Below are 19,817 nucleotides of genomic sequence, written 5' to 3' on the forward strand. Positions count from 1 at the left end.
TTGTGCGGCCGTTCACGGTAGAAGAAAGTACATTTTTGTTAACCAGTTGGATAAAAATAAACTCGGTTCGGTGTGTGTTCCTGCACTGAGATTTCAGCGGCTGCGGAGCAACTGTAAAGGGTGCGTGATGAGGTGGAGGGGGAGGGCCCGGGGATCAGGGCCAGGACGGCAGGCATCGCTGCCGGGGAACCGGTCCTGGACACCGACGCCGGCCATCAATAGTACCAAGCAATTCATTTAATTTGGTAATTATCAATGAGGAGCAAAGCTGTGTTATATGTGGTAGAAGGACGAAAAAAAACTTACAAAGACTAAGAACAGTATGAGAGTTCAATAAAAATAGGGTATGTAAGTAATATAACAATTTATAGGCAACATTAAATGAAAATCAATAAATCAATATAATTTTAAGAATGAAGCGAGGTGGAAGTTGCGAGAAGAATGCAATTGCTATAGCTTGTTGTTTCTGTTTGTGTGTATGTGCATGTGCGTCGCGTGTGTGATAGCAGAAGTGCGTGTGTGCGTGGGCACTTGTTGCGACTCGACCGGTCGACCACCGCGCTCCATTCAATTTGTCGGACACAGAGCACATTGTACTGTTTACCATCCATCACTAGCGGACGAGCGACAATACTCATAACATACTCCTAGAGTGATAACTATTACAGTGACCGCCGCGAGACATCTGGTGGTGGTATTACGTCACGTTTTACTGTCGGTCAAGTATTTTATTGTCGCCATCGTTAATTTTTTATCTCATAAATTCTCATTACAGATCATAGAGTTGCCCGTGTTACCAGCGGAATATTGAATCAAAAGCTCAATTATATCTTAGGTGCACGAGTAATAAGGATCTAATGACACTTCCTCATTAAATGATGATGTACCAATAAAACTGTTTCCCTGCGGCATCTCGACTGGTCGTGAAGTACGGCCGCGACCCTGACCGCGGAGTCCGGGGAGATGCCGCAGGCTGTCGGTCACACGGACAGCCAGACTTACTAAAAATAAGGAATTGACGAAATTCACTCACTCTTTTCATTTTATAATTTACTGTTGAACTCGTCTACAACAACATAGATAAGTACGTTAATCGCTTTAGATATATTTTATATCTTTTAAGTCCTCGGCTGTATTTAATAAAAAGCAGAAATTAGTATCACCACCCCCCCCCCCTCTTCTCCTCGCCATCGTGCTCGCTCCTCGCCGCGCCTGCGCCGGTATTTTAATTAAACCCGCGCTCCTCATCCCATACATAACATAACCTTATGTTCTACCGCTTACACTCACATACACACACACGCACATCTCAGAGTGCGGAGCCTGAGAACCTGCGAGCAGCTAACGAATTGTAAACGACACGTGGCGACCTGCACGTGCTGCCGTAGACTCGCTACATCTTTACACCCCTATCGTCGACCGCTATGCAAATATTGCAGTAAAAAACCGTTTGTAGGAACACTGTATTTTAAAAACGTTTCCAATTAAATTATTCTTCTGTACTATCGTTCGGCGGCGGGTGAGGGTGACGCTTCATTTATCTATCGGCATGTCGCTTTCTATCCAGTGAGACTCCACCCTGCAGCGTGACCACGCTGCTCGTAATCGGTGATACAGCCATGGATTCAGCTTCTAACTTTTGCATATCTTGTTTTACTTAATGTTATTAACGTACTTTGTTTATTGAATACAATGACTTTTTTATTTCAGGATTAAATTCTTTATACCTCACTGTTATAATCACGACGAAGGTATTTAATGGGCCACATATAATACGAGTCAACCTCGTGTACAGATCATTTATAAATCACAATGATGTTACATTTTTCTGACTTCACAATCTATACGGCTCCGTTTCTTTCTCCTCTTAATCTATAAATGGTATTTAAGGACACTCGACACTCGTCACTTATACTTGATTCACACGACTCATGACTGTATTAATTGTAAGAACACTTCCCCGTCCCCCCGACTCCTGCCGGATCCCTCACCCCCGCCTCCCTCCTCGCGAGTCTCAATTCGCAGCTTCTCGCTGTTATTATAATTGACCTGACGCTTATTTGCGTGAGAACCAGAAACGCTGATCCGCGCTCCTTATTGATCGAAGGCATTATAATGATATTACGTAAGTCGACATAAAAATACCTCTTCCTAATTTAGTAACGCTGTGCCTTATAAGAAGTTGCAGAACGGGGCGGCGTGAGAATATGTTGCCGAATATGGAGCAGATCGACGTCGGTCATTCGCGATGGTGTTGTAAACATCCTGCTCGTAGAATCCCTCTACTTACTACATGTTTCTTAGTTGTTCTCACTTCACTGAACTTCATTAACTGCTTCGCCGTCACTACTGAGCTGACGAAGTGATATTGGCATTGTATGTTTTGTCAATGCCTAGTAGTTGTTAAGTTAATCTTGTATGATTTTTTTATATTATACAGAACCTAACTTTTTCTCGCCGGTATTTAGCTACTTGCTAACAGCAGCATTCCGATCCGATTATTTGATGCATTTCTTTGCTATATATAAGTGTTATCATTCAATGTATATATAAATAAATATAATTTTGACTCTGATTTTATCTCTAAATCAGCGCTGTTTGTCTTTTGTTTACCTTACTTCACACGAGCACTCGTAAGTTCTCAAATTGTGTCATAAAAAGAGGATCGTACCGTTGGTAAAAGAAGCTTTAAATACGACTTGAAGGATTTGAAAATGAAAACGATGACAATTATTATAATAATGTGCTTGACGACACCATTTTACTTCAAACTAAAATTCTCAGGCCATAAACAACGCATTTTTTATTTACTGTTAGGTGTCCGAGAGTTCAAAATTCATAGTAAAAGCATACAATAGAGCGACAATTGGGTGAAACGTCTCGTTTACGTCCTTATTTATTATCATTAAAATTTTGGGAATCGACAGCAGTCTAATAAATATTATAGATTTTATTGGTTTCCGAGCACTTCGGTACGATCCTTAACGCGATCCCCAAGTAGCATCGATAAAGTTTAAAGATTCATTATTATTTATAAGGAAATATATGAAGTAGGATCGTTTTGGCGATGGTTTGATAATAATCAAATGGATCGTTCGGTATCTGCGAGCGGATGTGTCGGGCGGCGAGGCGTCCTTCCGTCCATTTATCTGCCAGTCCGCTCTCTGGACCTTCGCTCATTGGAGTGCATTGGGTTTCAGACTGGCTCATTAGCCGCGTCACGTCAACTACACATAGCCTATACGTCTCATGATCTTACCATAGAAACGATATGATTATACAGAGAAGGCATACATGATATTCTGCACAGTCCTATAGTGAGGACTTAACATGTTTTCAATATTATAGATTTAAATATGTTTCTTTAATTTAACGAAAGCCCAAATGTAGTAAAAGTGACAGAATCATAAAAATAATATTAGTTAAAAAAGAGTCACAAAAAGTATCTGTTGAACTAAATTATATCACCAGCTTTCTGGCCGAATGCGTTTCAGAGTCCGTAATGAATCCGGTCGCTGAGTTGCTCTTATAAATATTTTTTGTATCGAGATCAAGATATGAGTCGTCTCGTTCGGCTCTGAGGTACGTCGCTGTTCTGACCGGAGCGATCTGTCCCAACCTTAACAAATAATAATTGTGTTCTGTATAAGACAACGCACAGTTGTTTATTTTATTATTTTGAAAACCACAAATTATCACATTTGTGTTTAACTTATTTTCAGTCAAATATCTTAAACATATTAAATGAAAATAATCGCGTCTGAATGGAATGAGAATGAAAAATTTTTTATATTAAACTGACAAAACCAAACATCTGTAAAAAACAAATACTTTTTGAACTTTAAGTTTATTTAATTTGTCAAATCTAAACGTTTTTTATTCATAGCAAAATATATCTGATTAATTAATGAAAACGATAAAATAGTTAAAACTCCAAACATGAAAACCAAACATAAATATTTTGTAAAAATAAACTTACGTTTTCCATCTGTTGACGATAAACTCTCGTCTTATTTTTCCTTCAGAAAGGAGAATCAACGGAATAAGTGTGAATTCTTCATTCTAGTTGTTTTCGTATCTCACTTCTTCGACCGTGAGGTCGAACCAATAAAATATACGTAACATTTTTTTCAAAAAGGTAGTTAGAGCTACGAGCATGTGTGGAATGAGAATGAAAATCATAAAGAAATTATACGAGTATTAATAATGAAGCAGGACTTCAAATCGGGACACTCAGATAAGCTATGCCCTTTAACACATTAGCGTTACCGGCGTTTGGTAATAGTCAATGAATTAGCCAGACATAAATTGTGTATTTGTATTCATTCTACATCATTGTAAAAATGTGTAAGACTAATTACCTCAAAGTCGGAAGATATAAGAATAATTCTTTCACTCCGTTAGTAAGAATAACAACAGATTACAGTTAACATCCGAATACTCCAGCTGGTTGTCGGCACAATAGACTTCATTACGACGGTCCTATCGTCACCAACGAAACGGCCGGATACATGGCCTCATCTCATTTTAACAAAGAGATGTTCTGCACATGCTTAGCTAGAAACCAGAATTATGAATTAAATCTTATATTCAATGAGAGATAGAATTAGCGGATCGATTAATAAAGTAGTTAGTGTTAGTGTAAGGTTGCTCCTTAAAGTTCAAATGCCTCGGGCGAGAAGCTTCCTTGCTCCGTCCTCAATTAACACCCATTGTGTTCAACCATTATCACCAGTTCTCAGCGACCAGCCGACCCACTTGGGGCAACGCTTTTGTTTACGAATTTATTTTCAAATGCTATCTTTTATGTTTCTATAAATAAACGAAGTGAGCATTTGATAAATTGTAATCACAATAATGTATTTCACGTCTCGAAATGTGAACCGTAGATCACGGCGTTCTGTGAGAAACAATTTAATGTGGATGCGCACCACAGTCTGCATACCAATACAAGCAGCGGAGACCGCTTATTCTACGATCGATACTGTTCAGAGAAGGAAAAGGGGTTATATAAAATATTTTAAAAATCGCTCGCGAGGTTTGGAAATAGTAAGTAGAAAGCGTATGCATTTACGGTAACTTAGAAAGTGAAATAATTTAAGACGGATCTAAATTAGTCGTACACAATGCACCCAGGATAGTGATCTCAAAATGGCATTCGGTAGAAAATCGTGAAATGTAATCGGCCATCAATGTTCGTCCATCGCTAGCAACTGCAGCGGAGGGAAGAGGAGGGCGAAGGCGGAGGCCGAGAGGGGCGCGCGCGCAGTATCCAGTCGAGCCCCGCGGCGAGCGCACGCCGCTCACTCACAGTCGACACGCGCCACGCGACACGCGCCGCTCTTGACGCACGACCTGCGACCCGAGCCTCGGGCATATCAGACGCGAGCAAAACTCCCGTGGCGGCCAGTGGCGATCCGTGGCGGCCAGTGGCGACCAGTGGCGGCCAGTGACGGCCAGTGACGGCCAGTGAGAGTGCGGACGGTGCAGTGCAGTGCGGTGGAGTGCTCGCGGCGGCATGGCGCGCCGCGGGCGCCGCGCGGCCCGCTGACCCGATGCGCGCGCGACTCCCGCGGCCCACGCCGCTGCTGCTCGCCCTCGCCCTCGCCGCAGCCCTGCAAGTACGTTCACGCGAACAGACATACATACACACACACTACACACCTCCAGCCACTTCACATGAATAACATCAGCGTTATTAATTTTGAAAACATCCAACAACTGATAATTCCAAAAGAACAATCACAAGATCGTCTGCATTCAAACATGTTGACGAAGTAGTGCGTGGAGCACTCAGGCACCCATGTACGTGAGAAGACTCCGAATCGTCATAATTTTGTGAAAATATTCTTAAACATCATTTTCTAGATAGTATTATTACATATTTTTTATATAAATGTACTACTTTATGAGAAAATCTAGAGAGCGTATTAAATTTTATTAAGTTTTTGTAAACTAAACTTTAAATACTGCTCTTCTTTAATATTAGTGTGAGACTGTCAGGGGACACGGTCAACTCCGAGAGGCGTCTCGAGCCAATAAAGAAAAGTAAACGCCATCGCTAGCTCGGAAGTTACATTAAATGTTTAAAAGATATCGATCGCTCAAACTGATTCATATATATTTATAACTAGTCCCATCATATCACTGTTAGTGCTGGACAGGGTCGTACCGGTCGGCAGTAGATTCCAGAGTATCACGGGGCGGCCTGAAGTTACTGGGTGTCACACCGTCCCCACTGACATTAACCAGCTCTTTGAGTGAGTCAACCGCGCCGTTCAGATGTTATCTGAATGTTTACATAAAGTTTAATAAAATAAAACCGGAATAAATCTTTAATGAAATATTCTATCATGGCTCAGATCGTCCCCGGTCGGATGCTCTACTCTGTTTGTTAATAGATGATTACATTTATATGGTGACGCTGTCGACAGACGGCCGGCCGGTTTACAGGAAGACTATTGTAGAGACGCAAGAAGTGACGATTCAAACACAACATCAAAATTTTCATTACAATTTACTGAAGTGGCTGACAACAAAATGTCCTTATTAATAAGTTACTTACATGTTATTTGCTCAACTCCATCCTGAGCGTGAGAACGGAAACTTTTGCTCCTTTTTAATAAATGTTGGAATTTAATCAAAAGTGGCTAAAAAAAACACGAGTCTTTAAAAGTAAGTCCAAATGTTGTCAACTCTACATTTCCTTGTAGAGCTCCCTGGCCCAGATATGTTTTTAGCGTGTGATGTATTCATGAATTTCCACAATATATGGGGTTTTTTAAGTTCTATTTCTATTGTGTTTTTTTTTTCTATTATTAATATTATCCGTGATATGTCAGCTATAATTCTGGATCTAGTATTGAAGGCCTTTCACCATGCGGTGACAGACCCTGGACATTTAAATATTGCTATTGTCTTCTTTGTTTTATTCAACTCAACTTGTTTGTTGCTTTCCTAATAATTTATTCAGAGGATACGTAATTAAAATCACTAGAAAAATTCTCATAATCAAGAGGTAATAGTATTTGCTTGTTATTCCGTCGACTGTGATCCATCCCGCGAGACTCCGGGCGACTCCGGTCGACTCCGGGCGACTCTGCTTCAGTCAATACACTTTAATTGGCTCCTCTCCTACTTCGAACTATTTATTTGGCCTAATATTTTGTGTTTTCTTTAAAACAACTAGTGAAGTCATAAAAGCCAAAGAGTTTGTTATTTTAAAATAATATCTCTTTTTTTTCTTGCTAATTAAAAGTCTTTAGGGAAGGTAATGATAGTACATTCTGTAGGTTCAAGTTCCAGCGATAGATACGAGACTATAAGGACCTAACGCGAAGGATGCCGAAGAATTTGATGACGTGGGTCACGTAATATCTAAAGTTGTAACGCGAAACATCCGTAGGAACTTGAGGAGTACGATCACTCATTTTTGAAATTGATTCTGGACAAACCAGCAAACTTAATCAAAAATGCAATCCTCCTTATTATTATAATAATAAAACGACACGATGAAGTGTTTCCTGAACCGGCGGAGGTCATGGAGCGATTATTGATAAACTAATACCGATGTGAAGATCATTAAGTATTAGTTCAATTAAATAAAAGCGTTCTCGGTGTGAGCACTCGTCGCCTCGCTCCGCGGCCGCTTTCACCACCTGTATTATGTACTCGTCGGTAGGAACATCTCGCTGAGTACGCGACGGCTCTTTTACAATTCAGACACACCGTTAAGAGAGTCGCGAACTCATCGGACGTAACACTTCGACAACTGACTAACTGATACATTATATTGACTGCCGAACAACGGAACCTGTGACGCTAACATGAGACCTACGAAGCTGAGAGGACACAATACGGAAAGTGATTCACGGTTACAAGACATTATACATTTTGTAAATTACTTAATTAATGCTTTAGGAGCAGTAGTGAGATGTTGGCCAGGAGTCAGCGACCCCGAGTCGTCAAAACTGCGGAGAAACGAGACTCGAATACATTTGCATCTAATTTAGGTTACAAATTATATATTTGATTGAACCCATTACATCCAACAAGTTTATTATTGAATCATCAAAAAAACCTCACTTTCTTAACATTAAATTTAATCAATACATTTATTTAAAACAAGGATTTCAGAAGTTACATTACATGTTTAATAACAAGCTCATCCACTCCAGACGGCTAATTGTTATAATTCCCATACGTTAAACATCTCAGTATGGATATCATGGCGGGTTCCGTACTCGCTACTCGCTTGTAGTGTTCCTACGTGCTCATGTCGGTATTTCCTGCCACAACAAAAGGCGAATAAATGCGAGACTAGTCGAATACCGCGACGACGCTCGCCCGGCCGCATCCGTTCACAGGCTCTCAGGATTGAAAGTGTCACATAATTATACTGGCTTTGTCCATTTATTAAAATACATTTCTTTTTATTTATAATTTAAACTGTACCCACCGTACTGGTTGGATATCCGCGTTAGACTAGTTTCCCACATAGCACTACTCGACTCATACTCTCTTTACTCCCTGTATTAAAGTATTTAATAATTATTATCTGACCTCAGACACATATTTTGTGCGACGCGAGACTTTACGGGAACATTTTTTTCGAGTTGTAAGTTCAGTTTCGGAGCTTTAATATTCTTTTATAATTTAACACGATGTATAGTACTGTGTTATATTAGTATGATCTTTTAAAGATATTTAAATTCATCATACTAAATATTACTGCTTGAAATTATCTCAAAAAACGATCAATTCCATTTACAATTTGTAGTCTCTTTTCCGCTGGCTGTATAAACTGATAATTATAATCATATTAGTAAATTTTTCCACTATTTCAATATCATCTGCTTCCTTGCATTATTTGCTATATTATTCCCGCTACTTTCGCTTATATTGAAGTCATCTGACCTGTGAACAAGATGACACATGCTCATACTAAATTACTAGACGTGGACTTCTATGATACCCTACTATTAAAAAGATATATCTACATATTACATTTTAATATTATTGAACGAAATAACTTTATATAGTTCTAGAAAAATGAAAAAGATTAAGATTGAAAAATATTAGTTAACGATTTGATGATTGCAAGAGTTGTGAGCAGTGTTACGGCTGTCCAGGAATTGATATTTAACATAAACAAGAGAATCACAGTGTGCGTGTGTGTGTGCGTGTGTGTGTGTCGATAGAGACTGAGCCTTGATATATAAGAGGGGTCGACGACATTACCTACCTCATTATGATTGAAACGAAATGTTTCGGTTTCATGATTGTCATCCATGGGTCGTTTAGTTTTCATAATAATCTTTATGAGTCGCACGCGACACTGACAGGTAGCTGTTACAAACAAACACAGACAATCCTTATTCCTCGTCACGTTCCCAGTTCTTGTACACATAGTATAGTATACACAGGTTTCTTAAGGATTCCTTTGGGATATAGATGGATGGGAAGTTTTAGAAATCACTGTAAAGCAGCAAATTAGTTAAAGTAAATTCCCAGAAGTTTTTTTTAGTTCTAAGAAGATTTCGTTAAAGAGAAGGTAAACATTTTGAACCAAACGTCTCCTGAATACGTTAAAAATATAATAAGAGACGTTCTTAATGTCTCGTGTTCTTGAAGTCAGTATATTTGTAATGTCGCTCACTGCTCCGCTCTAATCGTGTTATAATAGCGAGCGAGCACCCGCCGGAGACGTCTGTCCGGTTGTAGTTCGCGATTCGGCTTTTATAATAAAAAACAATTTAACTGATGTCATTAACACGCCGCACTGAGAACTGAGAGTAAGCGGTAAGTGGTTGTGACATAATTATGTACTTTGTAATTCCGAAATTTAGGCATTCACAAGTTTTGGGTCGAGCGCATTAGAAGACGTTTTAAAATGAGTAGCTTCACGCAGTCTGATAATATGTTCTCATTTTTTTTAGTAAACTATTTAACATTGGTGTTTGAAGCGCGATGAATATATCTAAACACGTCAATATGGTTATCGATATCCGAGAGCGTCCAGCCTCACACACGCGGTCGAGACGCGTTGAAGTCTTTATCATAAATGCATCATTATAGGACCATTTTATAGAACAGACTGCAACATTCACAACCACACGTACTCGCAAGTCACGGTTGACGGCGGATATATCTGTATCGGAGCATTCTCGTACAACATGCATTACTGAAACACCTGTAACTACATTCCTGATGTCCGGAGCCACGGCCGACCTCCTTCATGTCCCCTTCCTTATTTTCTATTATTACGTCTTCATGTCCACCTCGTTTATGCCGTAACTACATCGACCGCAAGTCTGTTTGTGTTTATTCTTGTTTTGTTCTGAATGTGTCCCATGCAGTGTGTGACGTGTCCTCATTGCTGTTTCCAAGAGTAGCCGGAGACAACACTCTTCAGCTCCCGTTGTTGGTTTATATCGACTTTAGCAACTGTACAAGGTTCCATCCAGTAAAACATCTATCGTTCATTAATCCATTAAAACGGGGGTGGAAACAACGAGTTCCTCTCCCTCAGCTTATATCGTTGGTCCAGTTGTAGAGTTACTCTCGGTAACTAACGCGACCGTCTCAATAACCGTCGGGCGTGTCGGCGGAGGCGGCGCTCTGCGACACGCCCTGTGACGGTGTCTGCTCACGGACACTCGACACGCTGGATCTCGACACTCACTTACCTATTTAATAACTGTAATAAAATATAATGAAAAATATTTTGTTTGAAAAAACTAATCATTATCGTATTTGCTACTTACTTTAGCAATTACTTAAATAGAACAATTCCTCGGAGGGTTCGGAAAATATATGGTTTATTATTTTACGATAATTAAAAGTTATCACTAATACTCACCCTGTACTCACAGGGTCAAAATTCATGTTTTTTTAATGAAATAAAGATAAGTCTAGTGTATTTCTCACGACAACAAACGTCTTAAAGACTGTAAAAGATTTAAAAACCTGAAAACAGAAAAAATACACCTTTACAACATTATCGATTAATTGAATCAGTATCCAGATGACGATGATGTCACGGTCACTTGAAACAACCCTCACACAGCCTTGTACTACGTACTCTTTACATTTGATTCTAAAATACTAAACTAGAGCTGCTTAATGTTAACGATGGTGTGTGTCGTCCACCAGCTCGCGGCGGGGGCGGGCGTGTTCGAGCTGCAGATCTTGGAATTCTCGAACTATCGCCTACAGTTGTCATCGGGAGCCTGTTGCGGCGGCGGGGCGGCGCCTCCGGCCCCGTCCTCCGGAGCCCCCAGTACGGGCGGTGCTTGCGGACAGCCCTGCCGCACGCGTTTCGCTCTCTGCCTCAAAGAGTACCAGTCGGCCGCAGCCCCCGGGGCCTGCTCCTTTGGCAGAGCGTCTTCTCCAGTCCTAGGGACGGACTCCTTCACTCTATCGGACCCGCTTCACACGCTGTCTCTCCCTTTCTCGTTTCGATGGACCGTAAGTATTTACAAGGAGAATATAGAACTCTCGTCTAGAAAAAGGCTATTTTTTAACTAATTTACGTATTTCACAGCGTTCGTTCACACTGATACTTCAAGCCTACGATGACTACAACTATACAGATCCTGGTAAGATCGGTTCCATGCAATGAGGACCGTTGTCTTGGTGTCGATATGGAAGTACATCTTTTTGTCACTTTTAGAAGAGAGCGGATTGATCGAGGAGGCCTGGTGGTCGGGCATCGTGGAGCCCGGGGCCGAGTGGCACGCTCTGAGACACGCGGGAGCTGCTGCGGCCGTGGCCTACCGGGTGCGAGTCTTGTGCCAACCGAACTACTACAACACCACGTGTACCACCTTCTGCCGTCCCCGGGACGACAAGTTCGGACACTACGCCTGCTCGGCCTCCGGGGACAAGCGCTGTCTTCCCGGTTGGCAAGGCGATAACTGCGAGAAACGTAACTATCATGCAATGATTATAAACTACCGGTAAAACTAAACTTTTATGTGAAAGTTATTATTTTGTTCTTTGTATGGTACTAAAATATGGGACAAATATTTTAAAATATTTGACTGTTTGTCTTTCTTTTAGTCGGAGACGTTTTACTTTATTTCATTTAAGTACTGATATTTCTAACATTTTTGGGATCTCTGAAAAATGTTTCTCTTATTCAGCTGTCTGCAAGGAAGGCTGTCATCCAACACACGGGCGATGTGACAAGCCTGGTGAATGTTCGTGAGTGTCACTGACCTTATCATTGCATTATATGTTATCAATATGAATTATAAATATACGAATACTGTAATATTAATTGAATTTACCTTAACGTAGTTGTCGTCCGGGATGGCGAGGCGAACTGTGTTCTCAATGCCAGCCGTATCCGGGCTGCAAACACGGATACTGCAATGGCTCATCTTGGGACTGCACCTGTGACACCAACTGGGGCGGTATACTATGTGACCAAGGTAAACTTTCTCCTCTCTCTTTATATATTTTTTAGTTAAGTTTATGTTTTTCTCTTTCTCTTTTTATTTTAAATTCAATAACCCCGGAAATAATAGAAGTCTGACATTTGTTTAGATTTAAATTTTGCGTTTCGAAATTCAGTTACATTAAAATAAATCTAAAAATGTCGGTGAATAAAAAAGTAAATCAAGGTAAAGACAAAAACAAAGATATTTCTCAAAAAAGTATGAAATAAAAAAAAATGTGAATCTTAAATTAATTAATAAAAATTATATAAAAACTAACTAACCTGACACTACATTTTATCAATACTGACCCTATAGGGAAACCGAAAGATCGCCCCATTTAAGGTTTTTTAAACACATAAATACAAAGAACAACAACGGCTTATTGTTCTCAAATTTTTATTAAATTTTTACAGGTCAGTGATTTGTTTAGAGTATAATGTATTTGTGTTAAATTTAAAAAACAAACAAAACATTATTACTGTTTAAAAGAAATATATTTGTTGTGATTTTTTTAATATGTTATAAATATAAAATATTTGCGTGCGTGCGTGCGTATGCGTGTGTGTGTGTGTGTGTGAAGAATAAAATTATACTTTATGTCTATCTTTGCACTCATATTATGTCATTGGATGAAATTGAGTAATTTTTTAAGAGTACGGATGGGTATGTTTAACATATTGTATATTCAGGAGGGTTGTCCTTAATTTTAAAGGCTTAAAATCAGATTAAAGTTTATACAATAAAAGAATATGAGAATTTCTTGCTATAAGATCTCAACTACTGCGGAACTCACGAGCCCTGTCAGCACGGAGGTACGTGTGAGAATACAGCGCCGGACCAGTACCTCTGTACCTGCGCCGAAGGTTTCTCCGGCGTGGACTGCGAGCGAGTGGACAACCCGTGTGCGCCGCAACCCTGTGCTCACGGAACCTGCTCGCTGGGTCCCGCGTCCACTTCTCCGACCTCACACGCCGCGCCCGCTGGGTTTGTCTGCTCCTGTGAAAGAGGCTGGACCGGGCCACGGTGTGACGCGGACGTCGACGACTGTGCCAGTGCCCCCTGTCAAAATGGCGCCGTGTGCCGGGACCGACTCGACGCTTTCCTCTGCGAGTGTACTGCCGGGTGGACCGGAGTCACTTGCACCGAAGGTATTCTGTTTGCCATAAAGAGATTTACATCAGTTGGAGAAATAAAAAATAGTGAAAACTATTCTATTTGAGTTAAAAAAATAGAGTATTTTTTAATTCCAATATGATAATTGGAAAGTGGAAATGATAGTAGGAAAGGCAGAGCACACATGATGCACAGTATATATATATATACACTTATAAATTTAATTTTGAAGATGATTTTTACAATACGCAATACGTAACACTTAAGCTTAAAAACGTATATTAAAAGCCAGTACAATATATATTGAATCATGATAAAAACAGACTTACACATATTGTTGACCACCGAAACCATTGAGTGAGTATACGAGCATAATTTGTACACGATGTCATCCGACTTTGTCGAAGCTCCTGTTACTTTAAGTCGACGTACGTTAGATGAAAAAAAAAAACTAATACAATAAATGAATAAAATAATAAACACTTACAGATGTAGATGAATGCGCGGAAAACAATGGAGGGGCGGAGGGTGCTCTGGGACCTTGCGTGAACGCAGCGGCCTGCAATAACTCGGCGGGGGGCTACTCGTGCACGTGTCTGGCGGGCTGGACGGGTCGGGACTGCGAGCTGAACGTAGACGACTGCACAGGCCAGTGTCTGAACGGAGCTACCTGCATCGACCTCGTGGACGACTTTCACTGCGCCTGTGCCGCTGGGTACGCTGGTCGGACCTGTGCTCGAGACGTCGACGACTGCGCCTCACGACCCTGTCGTAACGGCGGTGAATGCGTCGATCTGCTGGACGCTTACCGCTGCATTTGTCCGGTCGGGTTTTCTGGTACCGACTGTGAAGTGAGTGTTCTCGAGGGGCAACACCTATTCGATCTCGATACGTTCGCTATAGTGATGCTCGTTAGAACAAAGACGCTTCTCGACTGACCGCTCTTTTTATTATGTGTTTACTTTTGGACACTGGACATGTTTAATCTCTAACCATTTGATAAAAATGCCTGACTAATTTTCATCTGCTACACTAACACATTAACACATCTGCTTTTAGCTAACCTCCTGTTACGGACGCTACTGTTCGGTGAGATCTGAGTTGTATAAAGTTTAATTCTTTTCTATCAAAGTGATTCCTGAATGATGTATTTGTATGTGAATGTAGGAGGATCGTGACCACTGCACTGGCTCGCCGTGTGCCAATGGGGCCACATGTTATACCGCACAGAGCGACTACTACTGTCACTGTTCACCCGGTTGGACTGGCAAGAACTGTACGCAGCGAGCTGCGAGGGAACGTGCGTTGACCTAAATTTTATCAATTAATCAAATTACCGTTGCTGTAATTTACGTCTGTTTTGATCGCATTAATAAAACATGTTCGTCTCCTTAGAACTAGATGAATGTACTCCGAATCCATGCAGTAACAATGCAAGCTGCTTACCGAGCCCCAAAGGATTTACTTGTATTTGTGTTGAAGGATATACAGGTATTTATTAAGTTACTTGAGTAAATCTGTACAAACTATTAATACTATTAGGATCCTGTAACAGCAATCTATCATTGTTATATACTAAAAGTTATCATTATTTCACCGCAATAATAACTTTCAAAGTAACTTTAGATATCTGATCATAAATGAACGAAAGTGTTTTTAATTATTAGTATTGCAAAATTACCTCTTGTAAGATCACGGGGTTTATAGTTATTCTTACATATTTTTTTAACAAAATCCAGAATATTTAAGTTTTGTTGCTTCCCAAACAACTAAGGCGAGACCTGTGCTATCCGCGAAGAGAAACGCTGCGAGCTTGTCTGTGTCAACGGTGGCTCATGTGTCCGCGACCCGTTCCCCGCGCCTGCTGGAAGCTCTCTTGCCAACCTCCCTCATCACTGTGCTTGTCCGCCAGGTTGGGCCGGAACCCTCTGCGATCTTCCTATATCTCCGCCGGTAATATCGCTACATCCTGTTAAAAACCTCATATGAAGTTAATATATCAACGTAATTGATATAATTGCAGGTAGCTCCGATCGCATCCGTTCCAATGCAAACAGCCATAATCCCCATCACTAATGCGGGTATACCTTGTTCATGTCTCCACGGCGGGTCGTGTGTATCCGTTGGAGGAGCGAGTACATGGGCGTGTGTATGCCGTCCTGGCTGGAGCGGAGCGCACTGCGAGCGAGCGGCAGACGGTTGCTCCTCCAGCCCGTGTCGTAACGGAGGTCGTTGTGTGGGGGGCGCTGGCTGGTGGACGTGTGAATGTACTCTAGGCTGGTCCGGTCCTGACTGTTCGTCTCCGTCCTGTGACCCGACTTGTCCTTCGCCTGCTGTCTGTACAGCATCCGGCGCGATTGCAAGATGTGTGTGTCCGCCTCCGCCAGCTCGACTAGCCAGACGATGTCTCGAATGTAAGCATAAATATTTCCGAAGCTGTCCCTTTTCACAGTTGTTTAGAAGCTAAATTTACAAAGCTATTAAATTTAGAAAATAACCAATGATAAATTATAGTAACCTTAAAAAAAGGTTACCTTCGATTATTCACCGAAAGGAATAAAGTTTTGCCTTAATTAATTATAATTGTCAAATTTATTGCATATATTTATACACATTACAAAAAGTTTAATACCTGTTAGGAATTTTATTAAGACAACTTAAATGCTCAGAAGTCGACGATCTTCGCAAATTAGAGACACATCAAGTATCAGAATAATAATAATATTTTATTCTATAGTGGTGGCAGGACTTGGGGAGGAAAGTGGAGAAGCAGCAGATGGGAATGAAAGTGGTAGCGAAAGTACTGCCGAAGCTAGCGATACACCTGGAGCGTGTGGTGCAGATAACGGCACCTGGTGGTGGGGCTGCAACGCGTGTCGTTGTGTCGGAGGGGCGCCCTCGTGCACAAGACTCTGGTGTGGATTACCCGATTGTCTCGCCCCCGCCGCACTGCCTTGTAGGACTGATGAGGTAAATTTGATGTCGATTTTATGACTAATTTACCTTTTATTCGTCTTTAGGGTGTACGCCCAATTTCTGTTTTTTACTTCACAAGAATATTCTATTATGATATTTTTATTGTTGAATATTTAATAAATTTTTCTCTTAGGTGTGTGTTCCGGCCGCACCTGCATTGTGTCTACGTCCACCTTGTTCTCCGCTGGGGGAATGTCGTCGTGTATCAGGACGACGTGTGGAGCCTCCAGCGTTACCTGCGCCGGCCGCTTGTTGGCCAGGAGCTCGTTCATCGCCGCCCCCCGGCTGTGCTCGTGCCGAATTGCGTCTCGCTCGAGAGCGCCTAGCTCGTGGCGCACACGTAGAGCGCGCTTGCGCAGCGCTCCGGAGAGCCCTTGCTGCAGCGCTTGCAGATCGTGCTCCCCCTGCGCCGCCACTTACATTACTTTGTGATCTCGCTCCGGACGATGACGATGCGCTGGACCTTGCACTCGTGAGTATAATTTTATTATATTTTCCTTTTAAACATTTCTGTGGCTGATATTTTTTTTCAATGATTTTCAGTGGGCCGGAGAGGAAGATGACTCAGAGGGTGTAAGTGCTCTAGCAGCGGCCGTACGTGTTCTGAGTGAGCTTATATCTCGTCGCCGCTTAGCACATCACGCTCTCCTCGCTGCAGCCCTGCGACTTCGTGTTGAGCACGGCACACCGACCCTACCTCGCGCAGCCGTAGCGGAAGCGGCTGCTAACAGCAGTGGAACGGGAGGTGCCTTATTAGCTCTGGCAGCTGGAGCACCTTTACTGCTATTGGGGGCAGCCGCCGGAGCATTCTTTCTTATTCGTAGACGGCGAGCCGCAGCAACGGCTGCGATCGATGAGCGTTCACGTTGCCGTGACGAGGAAAAGTCCAATAACTTACAAAATGAAGAAAATCTGCGCCGCTACGCGAACCCTCTGCGGGAGGACCGGGTACCGCGTGAGGTAGACGAGTTGCCTCGCGCCCATTCCTTATATAAAGCGCAAAACGCCGACGTGCGGAACAACACACCACCGCGGGATAAAGAGTTGACGAAGCGCGTACTGCCGCCGCCGGAGCCTCCACCCGCGCGTCACCCGCCGCCTGAGCGCCTTACTGTGCTCGTCTAGTGTGATACTAGCCTAAAGTAGTATAGCGTAGCCACGTCGCACCTTATTTATTGAGTTGTAGAATGACCGTGTTTGTAAATATGTATTTTTGTAAATAATGTTCAAAAGAGTGATTTAATTGAATAAATAATTTTGTATGTCCAATTGAGAGATTGTTTGATATGATTTATATTTGTAAAGAAAGGTTGTAAAGAATTATGAAAGAGATCGTTTTAATAAAGATAACAAAATATTATTTCTTTTTGATTTAAGTAATATTCAATCATTTCAGAATTGGCAGTATTTTAAAATTCTGGAAACGGTGTCATAATATTAATCTATTTCGCTTAGAATTCCCTATTTAAATAAAGGAACGGGGAACCTATGCTGGATTGCCGCTAGATTATTCCGGTAGGTTTAAACACTTGCAAAATATTTTGAATTTAGTTTGGACTCAAAATATGTAAAGAACATAATAAAAGTTGTATTTCAGTCAGATGTAGTAGAATTTAGAAAACACAATCGATTTGTTATAAATTGAAAACACTAGTTTGTTTATGATTTTATAATTTTAGTAAGATTTAGTTCTAACTTATATATAGGGTTTTCCATTAAGGGCGCTTGATCTTTGAAATGCAAAAAAAAATACATGTAGGAAAGATATTTGCAAAATTTTTTTTTTATTTGGAAGGCCTATTGACCCCATTATGTATGGAATATGACATCATTCAAATGACCGCCACGGCTTCGGTTGGTGGCGCGCACACGAAAGGTCCAATTTTCGATGACTCTGGCGCACAAATCGGGCTGTATTTGATCGATGGCGTGGCGTATGTTGACTTTGAGGGCATCGGTGGTTTGCGGCTTGTTGGCATAGACCTGCGACTTAAGAAAACCCCACAAGAAAAAGTCCAGCGGGGTCAAATCGCACGATCTCGGTGGCCAGTTCACGTCGCCTCCGCGCGAGATGACCATGTCCAGAAATTGCTCGTGCAGAACTTCCATCGTAGCGTGTGCTGTGTGGCACGTAGCGCCGTCCTGTTGAAACCACATGTTGTCCAGATCCATATTCTCGATTTCAGGCCAAAAGAAGTTGGTTATCATCGACCGGTATCGCTCACCATTGACGGTGACGGCCACACCATTATCGTTTTCGAAAAAATACGGACCAATCACGCCTCCGCCCAAAATCCGCACCAAACAGTCACTTTCTGCGGGTGCATTGCCACTTGGTGAACCTCGTGTGGATTGGTCTCGTCCCAAATACGGCAATTTTGCTTGTTGACATAGCCATTCATCCAAAAATGCGCCTCGTCGCTGAAGATGATTTTTTTGCCAAAATCGGCGTCAACTTCCAACTGCTCTAATGCCCAGTCAGCGAACACACGGCGCTGTCTATGGTCATTAACCTTGAGCTCTTGGGTCAGCTGGATCTTGTACGGGTGCAGGCTCAAGTCACAACGCAAAATTCGCCAAGTTGTCGTCTGCGAAAGGCCGAGTTCCTGTGCGCGACGCGGAATTGACTGCCGCGGGTTTTCGAGGACACTGTCGCGCACAGCGGCGATATTCTCGGCAGATCTCGCGTTACGTTGACGCACGGGAACCGGCTGATTGTTAACTGACCCGGTTGACTCGAATTTGTCCACCAATCGACGGATAGTCGACTCGGCAGGACGATCATCGCGACCGTAAAACGGGCGAAGTGCGCGGAACGTTGCTCGAACTGAAGACCCATTTTCATAAAACAATTTTATGATTTGCACGTGCTGCTCGACACTGTAACCTGCCATGGTGGTTTGGGAGGACGGAATGAATATAACACACTGCATTTGACAGCTGTCACTCAAACAAAATGGCCGCAATCAGCTGTCAAAGTTCAAGCGTCCCTATTGGAAAACCCCATACATTTTAAACTTGTAATCATTTATAAAATTTTACTCAATATGGAAGGTTTAATTAATATTATAAAAGGTTTTCAAAATAGGATCAATAAAGGTTTAATAAATTTTACAAAGAGCCCAAAAGATAGATTAACTGTAGAATATATAAAAACTCGACAAGAATTATTGGAACAAGATTGGGCGTCATTTAAGGACAGCAATACTAAACTGTATGAAACTTTTAATTCAGATGAAATTTACCAAAAACTTGTTAATATTTATGATAATGCAGATGTGG

General features: G+C 41.7%; 1 protein-coding gene across 2 annotated transcripts; it reads left to right on the forward strand.

The window, feature by feature from the left end:
* The first annotated feature begins 5,281 nt into the window (after nt 1-5,281).
* On the forward strand, nt 5,282-17,895 carry LOC116772943 (protein serrate). 2 transcript variants are annotated; one of them, XM_032665269.2, is made up of 15 exons: nt 5,282-5,621; nt 11,155-11,469; nt 11,546-11,600; nt 11,675-11,929; nt 12,147-12,207; nt 12,304-12,437; nt 13,217-13,594; nt 14,049-14,410; nt 14,727-14,859; nt 14,955-15,050; nt 15,334-15,512; nt 15,583-15,973; nt 16,297-16,529; nt 16,669-17,007; nt 17,079-17,895. In XM_032665269.2, exons 1-15 carry the CDS (start codon nt 5,556-5,558, stop codon nt 17,658-17,660), a joined length of 3,579 nt encoding a protein of 1,192 aa, XP_032521160.1. In that variant the 5' UTR covers nt 5,282-5,555; the 3' UTR covers nt 17,661-17,895. The 2 variants fall into 2 exon arrangements, with proteins under 2 accessions (XP_032521160.1, XP_032521161.1); XM_032665270.2 differs by having other exon boundaries at nt 11,678-11,929.
* The last annotated feature ends 1,922 nt before the right edge of the window (nt 17,896-19,817 follow it).

The sequence above is a fragment of the Danaus plexippus genome (assembly GCF_018135715.1).
Source record: "Danaus plexippus chromosome 18 unlocalized genomic scaffold, MEX_DaPlex mxdp_20, whole genome shotgun sequence".
NCBI classification, from domain to species: domain Eukaryota; kingdom Metazoa; phylum Arthropoda; class Insecta; order Lepidoptera; family Nymphalidae; genus Danaus; species Danaus plexippus.

Bases quoted from the DNA above. Each gene is read 5' to 3' on its own strand.
- LOC116772943 (XM_032665269.2), top strand. From the start codon at position 5,556: ATGCGCGCGCGACTCCCGCGGCCCACGCCGCTGCTGCTCGCCCTCGCC. The intron at 14,411-14,726 runs GTGAGTGTTCTC...ATGTGAATGTAG, and splicing joins TTTCTGGTACCGACTGTGAA to GAGGATCGTGACCACTGCAC. The intron at 17,008-17,078 runs GTGAGTATAATT...AATGATTTTCAG, and splicing joins ATGCGCTGGACCTTGCACTC to TGGGCCGGAGAGGAAGATGA.